At 39.1% G+C, this 22283-nt stretch overlaps 1 protein-coding gene across 3 annotated transcripts in view; it reads left to right on the top strand.

Annotated features, from left to right (window-relative positions):
* Ptger3 (prostaglandin E receptor 3) overlaps window positions 1-22283 on the top strand; it is a 65577-nt gene that overhangs the window by 9405 nt on the left and 33889 nt on the right. For all 3 annotated transcript variants that reach the window (XR_007211638.1, XR_007211637.1, XM_048351581.1), the window contains exon 2: window positions 21607-21786. Coding sequence is in view for 1 of the 3 variants with exons in the window: in XM_048351581.1 (XP_048207538.1) it covers window positions 21607-21786 (180 nt within the window). In the remaining 2 variants the exon portion in view is untranslated. The remainder of the gene's footprint in view (window positions 1-21606; window positions 21787-22283) is intronic.

The following is a 22283-nucleotide window of genomic DNA, read 5'->3' as shown; positions in this document are numbered from 1 at the left end:
TAGCATAAATGTCATTTCCTGTTTGGTGATCTGCACAGATATTCCTTTTTTTTATATTTTCAAGGTGATGTACAGAGGGGTGACAGTTACATATGTAAGGTAATGAGTACCTTTCTTGTCAAACTTGCTACTTCCTCCCTCATTTTTCTTCCAAACTCCCTCCTCTCTAATCCCTCTACTCCCTGAGTTGTATAGCTAGTTTACAATATATTGCCTTATAAGTATTGGCGCTGTATTGGCTCGCCTTTTGCTCTTTGTCTCACCATTTTAATGTTCCCCTTCCCTTCCATGATTCACACAAACATATATATATATATAATACCCAGGGTACCAAAATCAAATACAGTGACAACAGGGACTAAACCATAGGGAAGATAAACAAAAGAAAAAAGAAATTATTTCACATAGTGCATTGAAAATAACAATAACAATAACAATGATAAACCACTTGTTTCCATAACTTGGACTTTATGAAATGAACCCCAGATATTCTTTGGAGCAACATTTATAAGCACTGTGCAGTGACAATATTCATGTTTATTCAAAGTCTGTGCATTGCTTTAGTGGTGCTAGTTTCATGATAGGAATTTGAAGAACAACAAATCTAAAAATGAAAATTGGTGGCAGGCACAGGAAAGGAGATTTGATTACTCACAATTTAATTCTACAAGCAAAAGGAAAATTAGCCATTAATTTAGATAAAAGCTATATAGGATAAATCTTACATGATCTATATGAAATAGCATAACTTCTTTATTAAAAAAAACCTTGGAGCTGGACACCAGTGGCTGTAATCCTAACTATTCAAGAGTCTGAAATCTGAGGATTGCTGTTAGAAGCCTGCTAAGACAAAACAACTAGGCCCAAAGTCAAGTTCTAGTACGGGCATGTGGCTGCACACACACACACACACACACACACACACACACACACACACACACACACACAAAACCCTTGGTAGCCCAATACTAAAAGATCTGGAAATTTTTTTTTTTCTTTTTTGCCAGTCCTGGGCCTTGAGCTCAGGGCCTGAGCACTGTCCCTAGCTTCCTTTTGCTCAAGGCTATCACTCTGACACTTGAGCCACAGCATTACTTCTGGCCATGTTCTATATATGTGGTACTGAGGAATCAAACCCAGGGCTTCATGTATATGAGGCAAGCACTCTTGCCACTAGGCCATATTCCCAGCCCTGGAAATTCATTTTTAAAGCAAGTATTTACTTAAAAAAAAAAGTTGTGTCATTTAAATATACACCTTTAACTAATCTATTTTTTCTATTTCTTGAAAGTATATTTGATATACTTATCTTTTTACCCTTCTCTGAATTTAATGTTATTTTTTGTGATTAAGAGTAAGCTGTTGCATGACTCATGAAAATTTGGAGGTAAATTGTTCAAGTTGGAAACAATGAGAGGTTGTGAAAGGTAAGATGCACATGTGGGAATCCCCATAACAGTGAAGTGGAGATTTGATTGTCTTGATGTATCATTTCTTTCTGTCAAACACCTTGCATGAGTTAGCACTTCTGGCAGAACTCATGCATCCATACCTTCCCACATAGAAGAATGCCTCGACAGCCAGCTTGCCAGCAGACGGAGAGTAAGTGACTCCCTGAATGAGAGTTATTGAAAATGCAGCTGAGGACCGCAGAGAGAGGAAGGCATTGGAGAGCAAGAGGCCTGGAGCTAATCCTTCTTTCATGTGTAGAAGTCACTTTATCTCACTGGTTTTCCTTGTATCAATAGATACAATAATTGAGATTTTTGTTATTTTCAGTTTGGACTGCCTATGTTTATACATAAAAGGGTCCTTGTTGTAGACACTGTTTTAGATTCATGTCAGAAAACACCTAACAACTTATTAGGATGAAGCATAGAAATGTATGCAAATTGGAAAGGGCCATATGCTTTAATTTTCAGTACTATAGACTGAATCCTAGACCTCATGTAGAGTAGACTCAAATGTTCTTTTAACTATAAATATTCTATAAATATTTATTTAGTACTTACAGTGGTAACTGTCTCATATAATGGTGATCATTATTTCCTATAGCTTGTGTTAAGTATAGCTCTAGAATATTCTATTTGATATTACATTCTATATGAATGATATTCCTTCAAGTTGAGCAGTATACACATATTCATACACAGATTCATAGTAGCCTTAATCATTCTAATAATTATATCCCATCATATGGGCACTATTATCATTGCTTTATTGCCACATGGTGCCTTTGTTTCAAGTTAATCTTCCAAGGGCAGAAAGGTGCAGATGATTCATTCCTCTGTGATGCTCCTGGTGACATGATCCATCCAAGCTACACTGACCAAAGTAAATTTCTAGTGATTTCTCTTGAACAGAGAAGTGGTGGAAGTTTCTGGAATCAACATACATATATCACAACAAGACAGATGTGATAAAGGCACAGGAAAGGTACTTTGGAAGAGTATCAAAGATCCCTCTTGATGCATTGATGGAGGTTGGGATTAGGGAGGACATCTCTGAGAACGTGTCATTTATAATGAGTCAAGAAAGATGAGATATGGAGAGAGAAAGAGCAGTGTGTGAAGGCATCAGTGCCTCATAATAATGACCTATAGCCTAATTTGACTAGAAATGGAGACTAAAGAAAAATTTTTGAAATTTCCCCTAACTTGTTTTAATAGGATGAAAGCTAGTATTGAGAAATGTACTTTTGGATCCAGGCACACCCTTCTATGCTTAGAGGAAATTACTACCAATAAATAAATTTTAAAACTCTGCCACCCAACATGCTGGCCCTTAGCACAGCCACTGATTTATAAAGGGAGAATCTGTTGCCAGATTAAAATCAGACCCAGACTCCCATTCACTCTTTATGGAAAAACCAACAAAGAACTTCCTTTTTCTTCTCTAGTCTCCTCATGATGGTGCTGGTGTGTGGGGCGCGCCTTGCAGCATTAAGAGGCAATCAGCTGGCCAGCTCCCAGCCCTTGGGCCTCATGGCTGTTAACCCCTCCTGCCTTCCGGGTCAGAATCAGAAAGGCGGTTCTAACTGGCCCCGCCTCCCAGTCTTGGGACCACGTGTAGCCAAGATGGCAGCTGGTGGTGAACTCGAGTCAGTCCTGGGGGCTCTGACTTAGATTTAGGCGGCCCCTTAGGGTGGTCCCTCGGCCCTCCACCCTTGGCGAACAGCTCGGGCGGGCCCCTCATAGCCCCTAGCTAGGTGCGCTACACCCCTCCCCTTCCTGCTGCTCTCTGAGCCTTAAAAGTGTGATTCCTCCCTAATTAAACTGAGACTGTGTGAGACTTCTCCCCGCTGTCTGATTGTCCTCTGGTGAAAGGGGGCTGGGTGCAGGCGGTTCGCTTACTCTTTACCTTCTTTTGGCTTGCCCTTTGGGGTGCGCTCCCCGCCTCTCCTGCTGGCTAGGAGAGCGCTGGGGGCAAAGGACCCCCGGCACTGGTGGAGTATTTGTGAGTTTTCAGGGCCATATTTCTTTTTCACTGTAAACTTCTTATTACCTTTCAATTTGCTTCTAGAAAATTCTCTGAAGCCTGAACTTTTAATGGTATCTTAAGACTCATATTCATCCTTGACGATGAAGGAGGGAACAGAGAGACCCACTGTCACCTATATCTCTTTCTTGTAGTCACCAAACAAATTCAAAACAAGAACAGTAAAGAAGTGTTTCTGATGATCAAACAGTGCTTCAAGATGATGTATTCAGTAAAATACTATATTGCTACAAAAGCAAATTTAAAATCCCACGTTCAGATTGTAAATATAAACCTAGCAACTGGAAGCTTTGAAGAAAGAACTCAGGACCTAGCCAAGAACCTGAAAAGTGACGTCTTAGTTGCTTCCTTTGAAGCAGGGTCTGAACTGGAGCTTTTGACACTGGGTGAGAAGCCAAGCTAGAGGTGGAATCCTGGCTTCATTCTGCCATGAAGTCACCCAAATGTATGTGAAAAAGCACACACCCTCTCTCATTTTTATTTCTTTGCTTAAGCAACTTTGTATTCAGTGTCTTTTGCTTGCAGCCACACCATACTGATTTTAAATGTATCTAGAGGAATACTCTCAGAGCTGGGAATATGGCCTAGTGGTAAAGTGCTCGCCTCATATACATGAAGCTCTGGGTTCAATTCTTCAGCACCACATATAGAAAAAGCCAGAGGTGGCACTGTGGCTCAAGTGATAGAGTGCTAGCCTTGAGCAAAAAGAAGCCAGGGACAGTGCCCTGAGTTCAAGCCCAAGGACTGGTGGAAAAAAAAAAAAAAAAGAGGAATACTCTCAGCTTAGAAGAAAGCAAGGCAATCAGTACAAGAACTAATTTAATAACAAATGCAATGAACAATTCCTTCTGAGACCTGGCTTAGAAATGAGCTTAGTCTGGATTTTTTTTAAAATAGGGATCATGTTCTTATGAAACCTTGCTAACTTCTGTGTCTCTGTGGGACTGTTCAGATTTATGTCTCATAGATTAAGAAAACACAACGGAAGTTGAGCTGTGGCTCAAGTTTTAGAGCAACATCCTTGAGCAGAAAAGCTCAGGGACAACACTCACCCTAAGTTCAAGCCCCAAGATCAGCATGAGAGGGGGTGGGAGGGATGCAAGGAGGGAAGGAATGAAAGGAGAAGAGAGGAGAGGAGGGGAGGGAGAGGAGGGGAGGGGAGGGGAGGGGAGGGGAGGGGAGAAGGAAAAAAAAAAGGAAGGAAGGAAGGAAGGAAAAGAGTTATAGAAATATTTAGCATCAGAGCTCTAGCCTCCCTAGCCTGAGTTCTGGGTAGCAAAATGCAGAGTCTGCCTTGTGCACAAAAATTCTGGGGGCTCACAGAGTTAACAGGAAGCTGGTAGCCAGATTTGAGAAGCATGCAGGACCCAGGATTCTCTGGGTACTGAGCAGCAGGCCATACAATCAAGTCCTTGACAAAAATGCTTACAGCATGCCACTATGGTGAAGCCATCATCAGAAAGCTATTGTGTGCTGTGTGTCAGTCTCTTAACATTCAAATCTCTGGTGCATGTCTTGTATTAAAGAGTCAAGAGAAAGACCAGAACCTCCAGCAGCTGATTTTTGAGAAATGGGTGGTGATAATGGAACAAAAGGGTCCTCCTAAGGGTAGAAGTAATAAAAGTTAGAGGTTCATTTCTACCACGTACTTCATTCTTACTGATGTTACAACAATTATGTGGCTTTCTGGTGTGTATGTGTGTTTTGTGTCCCTACCCATCAATCTGTTACCGAGTGGCATGAGACCGGTGGAGAGGAAGTTGGAAAGAAAGTAGAAAGAATAAAAAGATCCGTATTTATTGAATGCCTATTCACTATGTGAAAAGCCGTGAGAATTATGTTTTAACATATTGTCTAACATGGTCTTCACAATTTGATATTTTTCCTTTTTTATTTTTCAACAACAAATAGGAAAACTCAAAAGAATATATATAGCAGGGACCAATAGCTCACACCTGTAATCCTAGCTACTCAGGAGGCAGATTGTGATTTGAAGTCAGCCCAGACAGGCAAATCCAATTAACTAGCAAAATTCCAGAATTAGGGCTAGGATTCAGGTAGTAGAGTATTAGACTTGAGTAAAAAAGCTAAGGAACAGCATCCAGGCCCTTAGTTAAAGCCTCAGAACTGGCACTACATACACATTCACACACACACACACACACACACCACACACACACACAACCATTTCCTGATCAAGTTCCATGTAATTAGTAGACACTAGACTTTTGTGCAGTACTCTATTAGCTTATTAAAGCATTTTCAAATTACTTAATAAAGAAATGAACAGATTAGTGGAGAATACTAGAAAATTATTAAAACTGTATAGGCTAATCACAGTGATTAAAGACTTACTATAGAATCTCTACTGATTTATTAACTGATTGACTTTAGGAGATTGAGTTCCTAGAGAACATATTCTGAAAAATCTCTTTAATTTGTCCATCAATAATCTGTTTGATTATAATTCTGCATGATACTTGTAAAGATGTAGCATTCATTTCATCCATTTCTGTGTCTTAAAGGCTGGAAACATCACAGAGTGATAAAGTTTTACTAGGCAAATGTGTTTCAGTTGATATGACTCATAAATATTATTCTTTCACTAAACTATTTATAAAACAAAACTGTTTACTGAGTTCTCTTTGCTTAGTGGGAAAGTGTTTGACTGTAGTCAAATTTAGAAAAAATTGTTTTGACAGTTATAAAACTTCCAGTATGATACAGTGCAATTGGGATTCTCACAAGCCTACTTCCATCCTTTGTTTTGTTTCCCCTCACTTGTTATTGTGGATGAGAGAAAAAGTCTTAGAGAAGGACCACACCTCCTTATCTAGCACCCTCTTACTCATGTTCAGGGCCTTGGGATTCCTAAACTTAACTCTCAGGTCTTTGAACATAGCTACACATGGCAGTCCGACACTTTCTGTCTCTTCCTCCAGCATCTTTCCCTTCAATCATAAACCTCAACTTTCAGTTTCTAGAATGATTCACACAATTATAGCCATAGAGATATGAAGTCTTTGTCTTTAAAAATACTCCAAACTAAGTGGAGGAAGGAAAGGCAGGCACTTCCCTGAATCCAGAGGATGATTTAAATGTTCTCTTCAAACCAGAGTTGTGCACACACTGTTATATTTACACTTATGACAATGAGAATGATTCCCAAAGTAGACAAGTGCTCACTTTACAAGGCTCTGAACTGTTGTATTTCACAGGCACAATCTCATTTTGTTCTGTCAACAACTTTTGAAGATATATTACTATCTTTGCTTTTAGATAAAGAGACTGCTTTTGAGATGTTAAATATCTTTCCTAGGGTCACAAAACTAAAAAAAAGCAGAGTCACTCTTCAAATCTAGATGTCTGACTTTATTGCCTAAACAATTAACCATTGTACTATATGTCCTCTCTATTCTTAATATCTTTATATTTGGCTCCCTATGAATTATAAAGTGCTTCAGAGCAGATGTATTGCCTTATTTGTCAATAAATCTGCATGGCTCATAGCAGCCACTTAGTAAATGATTATGGAATGAATGAAGAAGAGAAAGTCTGATAAGTGGAAAGGAGATGAAATTTGGAAAAACAGATTGCGGTCTAAAACCTGACTGAGTTTAATAGGTTTGGAAAGTTTGTAACTTTCACCTCGATCTGTAACACAAATGATAAATGTCTTTTAATTTTACTTTTCCATTTGCTGAGGAAACCATGTGTTTTAAGACTTGTGGCTCATAAATGGCATTGATCAGTTGTTTTTGGTTGTTTTTATCCAAATACATTGTTCTCATTGCTATCTAAAGAGCAACAGGTCCTGTTAATACAATGAAATGTATGATCATTTTCGTTTAGCCAAAGAAACCATCTCAATAAATATCTTGAGTGAAACAGACAAAACAAAAATATTTGGTTAAGTATGGCTTAACTGGATATTCCAAGTCAGAATAGCATCTGTCTATCAATCCCTACAAAACCATTCTTGGAAAAAAAGGAAAAAAAACCAACCCTACACCATTATTTTGTTTATGTTGTTTAAGACAGTATATCATGAGGTAACTCAGACTGGCCTAGAACTCTTGATACTCTTGCCTCCCCTTACCAGGTTCCTAGATTATGAGTATGTGCCTGGTTCCTACATAGAAGTTTTTGTTGAATTCATAAAAAATATTTTCTCTAAGTAAACAAGATGACTAGTTTCACGATTTCCTCTTTAGGATTTTCCCTAAGAAGCTAAGAAAGTGCAATAACAACTGCTGTCATTGAGCTCATACTTTAAGGTGAATGAAAGCTAATGGACCCAGGTGCCAGCATCTGCTTAGCATTTTACAGAAGCCTGTGTCCTCATCCACATCAGACATTGGAGCCTTAGGTTACTTCTTCGTGTTCATTTTCTACCTGAGCCTATTATGTACTTTGCTATTGAACCAAATGGTATTAATCCAAATAAATGAATGGATAATTCCAAAGCAGTCTGTGGAGATAAACATAGAAAATAAACCACTAAACTCTGGATATTGTATATACGTCTATTGGAACTAGGGAAGGGAAAGGGAATATCAAAATCAAGAGACAAAGGATAAAAAGACGAACCAATGCAACAGTAATACTTGTAAAACTATATGGTGTAAACCAACTGCACAACTCATGGGGAGAGGGAAATGGGAAGGGGAAGGTGGAGAAAAAATTAGGGAGGAGGTAACAAGTTGGATAAGAAATGTATGCACTGTCTTACATATGAAACTGTAACCCCTCTGTACAGCACTTTGAAAATAACAAAGTGAAAATAATTTTCCATCTGCATGAATGAAATATAAAGTATTTCTCAAACTTTACTCCAACCTGATTAAGAAACTGGAAGTTCTAATTATGATTTAAATGGCATCTTAGAGTTTGATTTCCTGAAAAAGAAGAAAAACAGAATCATTCCACAAGAATATTTGGAAATATAATATTTAGCATAGCCCATGGCACTTGATGGATTTTACCTTCTACCTATGTATTAAGTGAAGAGATTGTGAATTGTAAAGATAGATTACAGTAATGCCTCCTAAACCATAGTGAGTGGAAAGGTTACAAAGAATCCATGCTTGTTGAGTGTAACTAGTTATATTCATTCTGTGGTGTGTCAAAGCCTTAAGACAGTGGTGACAATGGAAAGACTTTATAATTCCTTTTTTATACTATCTGAATAACTACAATAGCAAAACAACAGTTAATACATGGTGCTTTCTATAAACCAGAGCTTGTGAGTACTTGACAGTATAAGACATGCCTCGTACTTGTATGGTGAGTGGTTGCAAAATACTGATTTCGGAGGTTACCAGAATGTGTGGTTGGTGCTTTTCCTTTCCATGAAAATTAAGGAGTGATGTGGATTAAACTCAGTAGGCAGACCTTTCCATAAAGGTCAAGGTGTTGGAAACAAGCTTCCTGTTAAGGCTGGGAAATAATAGAATATTTTTAAGTATAAAAGAAACCATTCTACCCTGTGACACTTTTAACCTCTCCAGTTGGGGATTTAGTAGTACATGATGACTCAACCCTGAGTACAGTCAACAGGTAAAAGACTGTCCTGTAAAGAAAGATGGAAGATTTCATGAGAATGTGTTTTATAGTGGAAAGAAAAAACTGAATTAATTACTAGAAGAATAGACAAGAACTAAAGTATAACTGAATAGTTATTGATATTTGAACCTTTAACTTACAAGTTAGAGAGAAAGAGACAGACAGACAGATGAAACAAAGAAAATAGAGAGACTGAGAAATTCAACTTAATTCCTAAGTGTAAGGTCCTCTCCCTGAGGGCTCCATGTAGATGCCCCCACCTCATTAAGTCTCCACCCAGTTATCTGGGTAACCTGCAGACCTGGAGGCAGTTACCTCCCCTTTCCCTGAGGTCACATCCTAATCCACCTGGCCACACCCCTTGCCCCTGCCCTAGATATAAGGCAGGGCTGGGTGGGGGTCGCGCTCTCTCTCTCCCTTCTCTTCAGCCATGGATCATCTTGGCCACAGGCCAGCAGTTCGGTAATAGGGGTAAAAGGCAGAAATGTGGCCCCTCCTGGAGAAGGCAAGCAGCAGGGTCCCTTGGTGGTAGATGCCAGTCCTTGAATGAAGCCTGGAAGAAGTCTCATGAGGCAGGGGCTGGACAAAAAAAAAAAAATATTAAGGCAAAAGGAAGGGTTTAGTGCACAAAATTAAAAATTGGATGACTTGGACAGTTCTTATACTCAGGCATGGACATTAGATGGAAAAGCTACTATCTCTTGATCCCCCGGCTCTGATTAATTTTGAAAGGGCAAGACAAAGTGACTCCATTTAGGATGTGACATAATTTTCCTCTTACTCCTCTCCATGATCCTTGTTCCCTGAACTGGCTGAGTCCCAGGGGTCTAAGTGCTGTTGCTGGGATGGCTTGCCCCCATTGGCATTCATGGGGTTTGAACTCAGGGCCTGGGCACTGTCCCTGAGCACTTCTGCTCATGGCTAGTACTCTACCACTTGAAGGATCTTGGAGTGGAGTAAGAGGAAAATTGATCACATCCTAAATGGAGCTACTTTGTCTTGCCCTTTCAAAATTAATCAGAGCCGGGGGATCAAGAGATAGTAGCTTGTCCATCTAATGTCCATGCCTGAGTATAAGAACTGTCCAAGTCATCCAATTTTTAATTTTGTGCACTAAACCCTTCCTTTTGCCTTAATATTTTTTTTTTGTCCAGCCCCTGCCTCATGAGACTTCTTCCAGGCTTCATTCAAGGACTGGCATCTACCACCAAGGGACCCTGCTGCTTGCCTTCTCCAGGAGGGGCCACATTTCTGCCTTTTACCCCTATTACCGAACTGCTGGCCTGTGGCCAAGATGATCCATGGCTGAAGAGAAGGGAGAGAGAGAGCGCGACCCCCACCCAGCCCTGCCTTATATCTAGGGCAGGGGCAAGGGGTGTGGCCAGGTGGATTAGGATGTGACCTCAGGGAAAGGGGAGGTAACTGCCTCCAGGTCTGCAGGTTACCCAGATAACTGGGTGGAGACTTAATGAGGTGGGGGCATCTACATGGAGCCCTCAGGTAGAGGACCTTACAATAAGCATTGCTGAAGAAAGGCAATTTAGTTGCACCTGATTGCAGCATTTAAATATGCCATGTAAAATTATTGAAATCATCTAAAGTGGATCAATATAAAAGCATATGTGTATGTTTGGAGTTCTAGAATAAGAGAAAGGAAGGAAGGAGACAGAGAGAGACACAAAGAGGCAGAGACAAAGACAGAGAGAGAAACAATGACAATAGGGCCTAAACGGGGAGAGGGGAGGGGAGGAAAGAAAGAAAAAAAAACTGTGAATAGCGAGGTGCCTGTGGCTCATGCCTGTAATCCTAGTTATTTGGGAGGGTAACAGCCAACACCCAGGCTCTGAATTCAGGTACCAGTACTGGCACAAAAAAAAGCAAGGACAGCGGAGGGCGTAGGAATGATGAGAAGAAGGGTGAGCAAACATTGTCATTATATTCTATGTACATTACGCAAAAAATGAACTATTTAACTTGAGGGTAGGGATGGAAGAGGGAAAATGGATGATAATGAAGGAAGGGTGACATCGACCAAGAAGCACTGTATTCACTCATAACCTGACATAGAATTGTAACCCTTTGTGTAACTATTTAATAATAATAAAAAAACAAAATAACAAAAAACCCGAATTAACATAATGTTTGGAAGTTTCTGATGCCAAGACTGACTATAAGCGGGAACATTTTCAAGTGAATGAGATTGTTGTGGTAAGTACTACAGTTTGAAGACACCTTTAAAACCCATGTTGAAATTGTATTAGTATTAGTGAGGTGCCAGACTTTGAAGTCAGGCCCCACCACGTGAACCCCATTTTAGAATCGAACCCTGAACCAATCAGATTTGTACCTGTGTTCTAATCTTGCTTGCACAGCTGATTGTTGTAACCTTGTTCTTTGCCTTTATAAGCCCTGTGTAATCACAGCTCGGGGCTTCCTCCTAACCTCTGCTGTGTTGGTGGGTAGGACGAGGCCCGAGTTGGCAGCTCGTTAAATAAAGCCTTGCCTTGCTTTTGCATTTCGGAGTGTCTGAATCTCGGTGGTGTTCTTGGGGGTGGTCTTGCGACTTGGCACAACATTTGGGGGCTCGTCCGGGATAGCCCCAAAGACCCCGAGATCCCAGACTCCGAAGGTAAGAAAACAGCGCTGTTCATTTGTCTTGTCCTGTAATTTGTCTGTTTGTCTGTTTTGCTTTTGCTTATACTTGTAGGGCACGAGTCAGTTTGGTTTTTGGCCGGAACTGACCAGGAGGGCCTCCTAAACGAGACTCAACCCGCCCACCTTGTACTTGGGTCTGCTCCTTCTGCTTATCTGGCAGGAGGTTGTGGGCCAACTTGGGTCCACTCCTCCTGTACCCTGGCAGGAGGTTGTGGGCCAACTTGGGAGATCTCCAACTCGTAACTCGGGTCCACTCCTTCTGCACCCTTGCAGGAGGTTGTGGACCAACTCGGGTCCACTCCTTCTGCACCCTTGCAGGAGGTTGTGGGCCAACTCGGGTCCACTCCTTCTTACAGGAGGTTGTGGGCCAACTCGGGTCCATTCCTTCTGCACCCTTGTAGGAGGTTGTGGGCCAGCTTGGGAGATCTCCAACTCGTAGCTTTTCTTAGGCCTGTGTGTTTTCCTCCTTTTGTATTAATTGTTTCTTGTAGCCTTTTGGACTGAACATCTGATCAGAGCTATGGATAACGTTCTATCTTGATCTCCATCTAGCCCCCTAGACTTGATCCTAGCTCACTGGAGGGAGGTTAAGGAGATAGCTCATTTTTGTGTGTTTTTTTCTTGCACTGTGCCTGACTGACAAACGGATGATGGGGAACGTTCCTTCCACTCCCCTGGACTTGACTTTAGCTCACTGGAAAGATGTACAGGTGACAGTCCACAATCAGTCAATCAGTGAGAATGTCCGCAAAAAAAGAACTCTAGGGGCTGGGGATATAGCCTAGTGGCAAGAGTGCCTGCCTCGGATACACGAGGCCCTAGGTTCGATTCCCCAGCACCACATATGCAGAAAACGGCCAGAAGCGGCGCTGTGGCTCAAGTGGCAGAGTGCTAGCCTTGAGCAGGAAGAAGCCAGGGACAGTGCTCAGGCCCTGAGTCCAAGGCCCAGGACTGGCCAAAAAAAATAAATAAATAAAAAAAAAAAATTAAAAAAAAAAAAAAAAAAAAAAAGAACTCTAGGGGACCCCCACCCAACCTTCTTAAGCAGAAAATTGTTTGGTGCACTAAAATGTTTTACTAAGACTAAAAATGTTTTACTAAAACTATCAAGCCCTGGAAAATGAAGCTGGAGAATGCTAAAATCATTTGTTAAAGGTTTTTGTCTTAAAATGTACGGCTGATGCTTATTCAGCGCGCTTTAAGATCTTTTGAAAATGTATGTGTGTGTGCATGTGTGAGTGTGAACATGTTCAAGACTGCAGTATGATGCAAAACTAAGTTTAAATTCAAAGGTCTTCATGCCATGCAGTAACTGGGACTGAAGAAAAAAAAAAAAAAAAGAGGCTCTTTTGAAACAAGCAGCCCGTAAGCAAAGGGTGGCACCTGGTTTCAGATTGCCTGTGAGCTTGTTTTTCCGATGCAGATAAAAGCTAAAGTGTTAGTGTTAAAAAGGCTTTGGAAATCAAGAATACATTTCTAGATAAGAAATTTGGAAGTAAAATTGTCCTAAATAATTATTGCAAAGTGAGAAAAGGAGAATTATGGCTACCAAAATGTTTAATTGCCATTCCAGCTTCTTTGTAGGTTTTTTTGTAACAGTTTCCAGCAGGCCCACAGAGAAGCACAGGTGATTCCTACAAGTTTGTCAAGATCTAATACTGACCCTTAATAAGTTCCAGGTAAGAGAGCATGCTTAAAAACTACTTCTGTGTGGACCACCTTGTTGCTTATAATTGGAGTAAAGTGGCCCCTTATAAGACTCATTGATCTGAATCTGCGGTTCGAAGCCAGCCCGGGCAAAGAAAGGTCCCTGTGAGAGACTTGTCTCTAATCAGCCAGCAGAGTGCTGGGAACGGAGTGGTGTGGAGCTCAAAAGTGGTAGGGTGCTAGTCTTGAGCTGGAGAGCTGAGGGACAGCACTCAGGCCCTGAGTCCAAGTCGAAAGTCACTCCTCCTGGGACAAAAGTGATGGAGCATCCAGAGGCAGTAAGCCGCTGCTTGGATGGCAGAGATGGTGTCAGATCCTAGAGTCACTACTGTTGGCCTTTCAAAAGTTAAAGCCGGGAAGTCCTAGAAGAATAGTTCATAAGCATGCCTTTCCAGTGCCCAAGTCTGTCTACTGGGCAGGAATTTGCCAGTCATGTGATAGTGGTTGGTAAGGGTAAGTTTGTTAAATGAGAGGATAGATTAAAATCTCACCCCCCCCCCCCCCCGCATTTACTCAAAGCCCTGACTGGCAGTAAGAATTTTAAGTTGATACATCTGTTTAGGAAAGAAAGCTTGTAGACCTGAGATTGTGTTGTGTCCTTATTGAGATCTGTTAAAGGCCTGTCAGCTTGCCAATGCCCCCAATCAACAGATTAACCACGGTGGAAGGGACCCTAGACGGCATCGCCACTTGGGTTCATTGCTTCCACGCCAGGCCAGCTGACCCCTTTGCCCTGGATGACAACTACCGTGATGGAATATGGGAGGTCTCCAAGCACCCAACTCAGCCGCTTTGCCTTTGCCTCAAGAAAAGAAAGTTAGACTGAGACTAAGGTTATAGGTTCCTGGCTAGGTAAGGTCTACGCCCCTGAGTCAGCCTGAAGAAGTTACAGAAGATGGATGATCTTCACCCATCAGCCCCCCTTTAAAATCAAGGGACCAGAGTTGTTTTTGGGAAGATGAGGCAGGATAAACTAGAGACATGCAAGAGGTACAGAGAATATTCTTGTAAGAAATGGTGACAGGCCATTTGTTTACTACATTGGGCCCTACTGGCCCATGCCTTACCTCTATATCATCCCCTAGACATGCAAGCCATTGAAATGGACAGAATGGAGCCGTGATTGGCTCCCAAAGTACCAAAAAGAAAAAGGGGGAAATGAGGTGCCAGACTTTGAAGTCAGGCCCCACCACGTGAACCCCATTTTAGAATCGAACCCTGAACCAATCAGATTTGTACCTGTGTTCTAATCTTGCTTGCACAGCTGATTGTTGTAACCTTGTTCTTTGCCTTTATAAGCCCTGTGTAATCACAGCTCGGGGCTTCCTCCTAACCTCTGCTGTGTTGGTGGGTAGGACGAGGCCCGAGTTGGCAGCTCGTTAAATAAAGCCTTGCCTTGCTTTTGCATTTCGGAGTGTCTGAATCTCGGTGGTGTTCTTGGGGGTGGTCTTGCGACTTGGCACAACATTAGTATTGCCACAGTGTTAAGAGATGGGAACTCCAGCAGGTTATTAGGTCATGAAGTTCTGCCCTCAAGATGGAGTAATGCAATTATCATGGGATTACTTATTGTAGGAGGGGCTTCCTGATAAAAATGATTCATTCAGCCCAGTTTCTTCTCTTTATCTTGAAGGGTCACCTGCCTCCCAAATCATGAGTCAATAAACATGCATTGTTTGTAAATTACCCAGTCAGTGATATTCTGTTATAGTAGTCGAAAATGTAACAAACCATTGCATTATTTCTTAGACCTTGTTGGCCATTTTTAATATTTATTATTATTATAGGTGTCTCATTTGGGGGAGGGAAAGTGGGAGAACAGTGAGGAATGGATGACAAGTATGACAAGAAATGTACCTTACATATGTAACTGTAACCCCTCTGTACATCACCTTGACAATAAAATAAAATTAAAAAAAGAAATTGTAAGTCCCTGAGTTGAAGCCCTAACACTGCCAACTAGAAAAAAGAAAGAAAAGAAAGATGAATGAGTGGAGGCATGTTTTTTAAGAAATACAGACAGCCTCCTCTAAAGATAGGAAATGGCAAAGAGACAATTCTCCTTTAGAGCATGTAGAAAGTAATGCATGTTGGTAGATATCCTGACATAAATTCAGTCAGATCCATGTCAGACTTCTAACCTACAGAACTGTAGAGAAAGCCATGTGGTTTTTAAGCTATTGAGTTTGTATTAATTTGTTACAAAGCAAAGCCCTACATCCCATACTAAGCTCCAATGTATGCTAAGGAGAATGAGAAGGATTTAGCTTGAAAATAGCTTCCTCTTTCCATAGATCAAGCATCCCAGCAAACTTGTTTGCATCCTTCATTTCCTTGGAGAAATTTAAAGTGTGTGTGTGTGTGTGTGTGTATGTGTGTGTGTGTGTGTGTGTTGTGTAAAACATAAACTTTCATCCTAGATCTCTAGTCTAAATGAACTCTAAATTTGCACTTTCTAAATCTGGAATGCAAAAGTGAATGTTCTGTGACTTCATAGACATTCACTTGGTTTTCAATGTATTTGCCTAAAAGCTATAGAAATACTATTTTCAACTCTGTTCCTTTTATGATAAAACACGCTCATTATTCTATTTTTCTTACTTTTTGTATAGTCCTCTTAGAACCTTACTTCATTCAATAGTCAAATATATTTGACCAGTTCTAGAAAGCCTTCTAGATTTGGTCAAATATTTTCCAAAATTCACTTTAATTTTCATTTTCTTCTACATCATAATGTATTTCTTTCACTTTTTGTAAACAGGAAAATTAAAACAAATTATTTGCTAAAATGATACTTTAGAAACTATACACAGTTCTTTATTTTAAGATTACTTTTATGAGGCTAATAATTTTAAATTATTTTATAAGGCTAATATAGATTTACATTGTTTAGCACATTGCAATTTCCAGTAATTTCCTATTGATAATGCAATGATTATGAAATTATGAAATCAAGCTCTGTAAGCAATAGCTGGCACATGAGTAGTCACTCTAGCCTTCCCAGAAACCAGAAGATGTGCAATAGGGAGATAATTGGAATTAGAAAGCAGTGGGCATGATACTGCCATTTCCAAATGAGAGCAGAGAGAGTAGAGAGCTCCAATTCCTCATCTAATGTTGAGCATAAATGTAAATTTACGTCTCTTAACTTAAGGAGTTAAAAAGTGATTACAAATATTTGCATATGCATTTGAAAAGATTTCTATGACATCATCCAGATTTTGAGAGGAAACCTTCGGCATGACCATAGATTTCTAGCAGAATTTAATAATATTAGTTAAGTTCTACTCCTACAGAGGAAAAGGGACAAAGAAAGCAGAATATTCTATCAGTGCAGAAGTGATGTTTTCAAAAATAAATGCAACAAGGAAAGGGGGAGGCGGGCAGGGGAGGGCAAAATGAGGGAGAAGGTAACAAGTTGAACAAGAAATGTACTCCCTGCCTTACATATGAAACTGTAACCCTTCTGTGCTTCACTTTGTCCATAAAGCAAAACAATTTTAAAAATAAATGCATATGCATGCTTCAAGAATACTCTTTCTGAACCTCTACCTACAAGAAATAATCTTAGGTTGACATTGATCAAGATGCATTGTACTCATCAATTAACATGTTGAATTGAAAGCCCTTTGTCAGCTACTTAAAAACAATTTTTAAGGTAAAGGTAAATAAATAATCCATAAATGATCTCCTCAAGAGAGAGGTGAGATCAGTTCCTTCTGGAGAGAGGTGCATCTCTTCTAAGAACATGTTCTCTGAGCTCCCTGTGACTTTGGTAGGGCCTCTTGCCTTCCTTCTGATCATCAGCTGGAATGACAGCTCCCCAAACCCAAGACAGCTGAAACATAGAATCAGTGACCCCTACATTCTACATCCTTGCTTACTGTCAAGTACAAATAATTTGTATCATCTTCAAAGAGAAAAAAAAATGAGTTGTCCCTCTACCAGTAACTGTGCAAAGAATGACCAGGGAGAGCGTTTTTACTATTCAGCACTTAGACTTTATCTGATCACATTGGTACTTTAATCGCATACTTAAATTGTTCAGCATTTCACTTCTTTGTCTATTATAGGGATGGAGGATTGAACTTTGAGCCTCATGCTTGGGAGTCAGGCACTCTACCAGTTAGGCTGTATGCCCAAATGGTTCATATGTATGCCCTTGAATTATATAGGCCACACATATATACTGAAGATGATGCATAAATAAATTCAGAAAAACTAGTTTGTGGGGAAGGTAATAAAATGGGTTATCTCTGCCCTTAGACTCCATTTTGGGATGTTTTCACTTTTCCAATTTATTCCTAATATAAGTCTTTAAGGGAAAAGTTCCAAACAAGTCAACTTTTCTCTCAGGTGTTTTGTTTTGCACAATACTCTGTGATTAAGCTATAGGAGAATAACCAGATCTACTGGAAATTCCTGCTATCATTTGACAAATGTGTTGTATTATGATACACAGAAACCAGTTTGGGTCCTTTAAACCACTTAATTACATATTTGGAAGGATTTTCTTGTGAAGAAGCTTCACTCTGGATTAAAAACAAAACAAAACAAAACAAAAACAAGTGTAGTCTTTCAGTCTGCTTGCAACTCTGTTTTCCAGGTGTGAAGTCATCTCTGCATCCCAGATTCTGCTGTGTCCAGAGCTTTCTTACTTGTTCTCATCCAAACACTTCAGAAATTAATGGCTTATAAATATTTTTAAGTAGTTGTGTTATTGCATCTGCACTCCAATGTAATCTTACAGAATTTTAAAGTAACAGTGGATTACAGCTGAATTCTCTTGCCTGCTCTGGCATTATTTATGGCTTTTGCTCTGGGCTTTATTAAATTTGCTCCTCAACAGTGAGGTTGAACTGGATGGCCTCTGCATATGTTGGTATGGCTAAGCAATGTTAGGACAATGCTGCAAAATTATGTGATATAAACATTTCTCATTAGGAAACCTTCAAATGCGTGTTTTGGTTAAGGATAAATGAAGGAGAAGAGAGGAAAACTATGAAGTTAGAAAGTACAGTCTCGGAGAACTAGGAATGAGAGTCACAAAACTTTGGAGAGCATTATTTAAAGAAATAAGAGCCAAGCAAATTCACTGACTAGAGTTAAAAGCTTTCACTACTCTGACTCAGTTCTACTTCTGACTTGGACATCAGTTACCTAACTTTGATCTTAAGTCTTCCTTTCTCTACCATGTGATTAATAAATGCTTACTGTATATCTTCTCCATCTGGTAGTGTAGTTGCAAAAATTCAAATAAGGAGTAATGAGCATCTTATACAGCGTACCACTTCCCACCCCCCAGGCACTCTTGCACATACATCAGAGTGCTTTAACATTCAGAGCACAGGAACGGTGGATGTTCAAGGAAACTAATATATCATCTGTATATACGTTTTTCTTTAATTTAATTTAACCAAATTAAATAACAAAAGGTCAGTACCAGTGACTTATGCTTGTATTCCTAGCTTCCCAGGAAGCTGAGTTCTAAGGATTGAAGTTTGAAGCCAATATTGGTAGAAGTAGTCGATGAGACTAGCTAGCCTTGAGCAAAAAAATCTCAGGGATAGTGTCTAGTCCCTGTGTTCAAACTCCATGACTGGCACATACAAACACAAATTTCAACTTAATAGGAAAGATTCAAACTAAAATACCCATACTTACACTTATGTAAGTGGTTACTTCCATTGAATTTACTGCAAATGACATAATTTACTTCTTGTTTTTGGATGAATAATACTCCATTGTATATATATATATATATATATATATACTATATATTATATAGTATATATTTTACATATAACATATACATATATACGTAGTATATATAATCGTCACTTGTGTACATATGTTATAATAGTCACATTTGTATCCATTCATCTGTTTATGAGTAACTAGGCTGATTTCATAATCTGATTTGTGAATAGTAGCACAAATAAAGATGTACTGCCTTTGAGTCCATTGTATGAATGACTAGAAAATCTATTGAAATATGTTAATCCCATTTTTAATTTCCTAAGGACTTTCAGGCTGGTATCCACAATGATTGAACTAATCTACACTCTCTCCAGCAGTAAGATTTCCTTTATTCCTCTATCATATTAAGTGAAATAAGCAAGGCTCAGAAAGCTAACTATCCATTGATTTCTCTCATATGCATAATTTAGGATTAAAACAGATGATATGGAAGTAGAAAGTAGGATTGAGAGAGGTTGTTGAGGGATGAATATGATTGAAGTACAATACACTGGTGTTGAAAATTTCCCAATGAAACCCATTATTTTGTATAATTAATATACAGTAAAATATTTTAAAAATCTTTTTAGTAATGTCGAATCATTACTCAGTGCACACACTAAAATAATATCAAATTTTACTCCAAAGGCTGAGATCTGAAGTTGAGGCCAGCCCAGGCAAGAAAATCCATGAGGCTCGTGTCTCCAATTAACTACTTAAAAAGCCAGAAATCGAGCTGTTGCTCAAGTGGTAAAGAATGAGCCTTGAACAAAAAAGCTTAGGGACAACAGCTATGCATGCGCGCACACACACACACACGATGGTAAATGAGCCAGCAATCCACTGCAGCAGTATTTGCTACATAAGAATTTCCTTCTCAATTAGTATGAACTGTAAATCATGAGTGATTTATTTTAGTTTGGCTTAATATATGTATTATGTCTAGGAGAATGTTTAATCTTTCTCCTAAAAACATCACAAAATTCCTGGAACCAATAAGTATTCATGTTCTAGGTGAAAGGGAGAAGGAAAAAAATCTATTTTTTGAAAGCAGTTTTTAAAAAGTGAAAAATATTCTTTCCTTAAAGCATAGATGATAAGTTAACTTTATGACACGCAAGTAGGAAAATCTATCACTATCATTTTTCCAACCCATATACCTGAGGTACCAAGAGAAAGTCTAGACAACACATTGTTCTCAAGATTTAGAAAATGTTTATCCAAGTCTTTCCATTTCCTTATGAATGGGGCAATGTCATTCTTTCTGATGGAAGCATAGAATTCCATTTTGTATATGATCCTTTCATCTACTGAGGGGCATCTGGGTCGGTTCCATATTTTAGCTATGGTAAATAATGCTTCAGTGAACATGGTTGTGCTGGTAGCTTTTCTACGGCCTTGTTCGTGATTTTTTGGATAAATGTTTAAAAATGCTAACCTTCAAAAACATTTAAAGATAGTGTTTTCTCCCCAAACATAGTTTCATATAATCCCTAAATGTTCAATTTTTTATGCAACCTGGAGATCCATACTACTAGTAATAATTAAAAGCAGTTATACGCTTAAGGAGAAGAATCAGATGTGGGCTACTTTTGTATGTAGTGTTATTCATAGTACCATAGAAATACAAAAGTAGAAAAGCCTAAATGGCAAATAATTATTGTCAACAATATATACACTATTATAACTATTGTTGATTTATGCACTAGTGAAAACATCGGTCTAGGCACTAAGAATATGCTAGAAGGGAAAATAAATAGTGCTATATCCCTACTATCATGGAGTATATATTTTAGTATGTGGAGGGGACCTAAAACAAAAACAAAAAGAACAATTAGATACATAGTGAGCTCAAATTTAAGTTTGGCTTATCCATTTCACTTTAAATCTTTGTTTCTGCAACTGCATAAAGGAGATAATAATCATACTTATGTCATTTGTTAAGTACAAAATGAGGAAATTGAAATGGTGCCTGCAACTTAAAGATACAATAACACTAATAGTGACAAAAATAACAGTAACATTGCAATATTTTCTCCTTCCTTGCTTCTACTTTTTACACAGAGGAAATTTTTTTTGAAAAGTAGGTCATTTATGTTTAAATTTGTTTTTGTTAGAATTTTCTCTTACTGGGTCTCAATGCACTGGAGATTTCTACAATACGTAAATTTAGGTATTTTATAATGTTTCATTTCTAAGTTTCCTAAATTCCAGAGACAATGAGCTTGAGAATACACACATTTACAAGAGCCAAGGCATGTCAAACAGCAAAGAAAAATGTAGGAAAACTCATATCTTATAATGTGTCCTGTATCTGTAAAAGTTGTTGTACTCATTGTTTCAATGCAATCAACATGTTGAAAATCCAGTAGGTGCAAGACATTCTGCAGGAATATACAACCTTACTAATCCTTCTAATAATTATTTCTCTTTCTTTGTTAGATAATGATGTTGAAAATGATCTTCAACCAGATGTCAGTTGAACACTGCAAGACACAGGCAGGAAAGCAGAAAGAATGCAACTTCTTCTTAATAGCTGTTCGCCTGGCTTCATTGAACCAGATCTTGGATCCCTGGGTTTATCTGCTGCTAAGAAAGATCCTTCTACGAAAGTTCTGCCAGGTAGCCAATGCTGTCTCCAGCTGCTCTAACGATGGACAGAAAGGGCAGCCCATTTCATTATCTAATGAAATAACACAGACAAGAGCATGAAAGAGAACACTTAGCAAACTTGTATGTTCACAGTTTGGGGCAACAAATATCTCTAAACTTTGTGAATTTAGGCATCTCTGGCATGCTACTGTTTATGCATTGAGATGGAATTTTGAATATTAAGCTAAGATGGCCTGAGAAAGCCATGTGCCAAAAGTACTGAGACATAAACAAAGGAAAGTATATTAATAACAGTCTAATTTGGGGGGGATCTCTGCCATGTGGCAATTGAATATGTGATTATTTATGTGGATAAAACATTTATTATAAATGAGCTTAGTCTACTTGGGGGCCTGATTAGGATGGGAAATATTTCAACATACTGAGATGGAGATTTAGCCACAAATCTTAAAAACACGGCAAGAGCGATTTGTTTTTGCTTAAGGAAATTGCTCTTCTGTGTTCTC

This window comes from Perognathus longimembris, chromosome 7, assembly GCF_023159225.1.
Source record: "Perognathus longimembris pacificus isolate PPM17 chromosome 7, ASM2315922v1, whole genome shotgun sequence".
Classification (NCBI taxonomy): Eukaryota; Metazoa; Chordata; class Mammalia; order Rodentia; family Heteromyidae; genus Perognathus; species Perognathus longimembris.
Note: the sequence above shows the minus strand (reverse complement) of the source record. Positions and strands in the feature narration are given on the sequence as shown.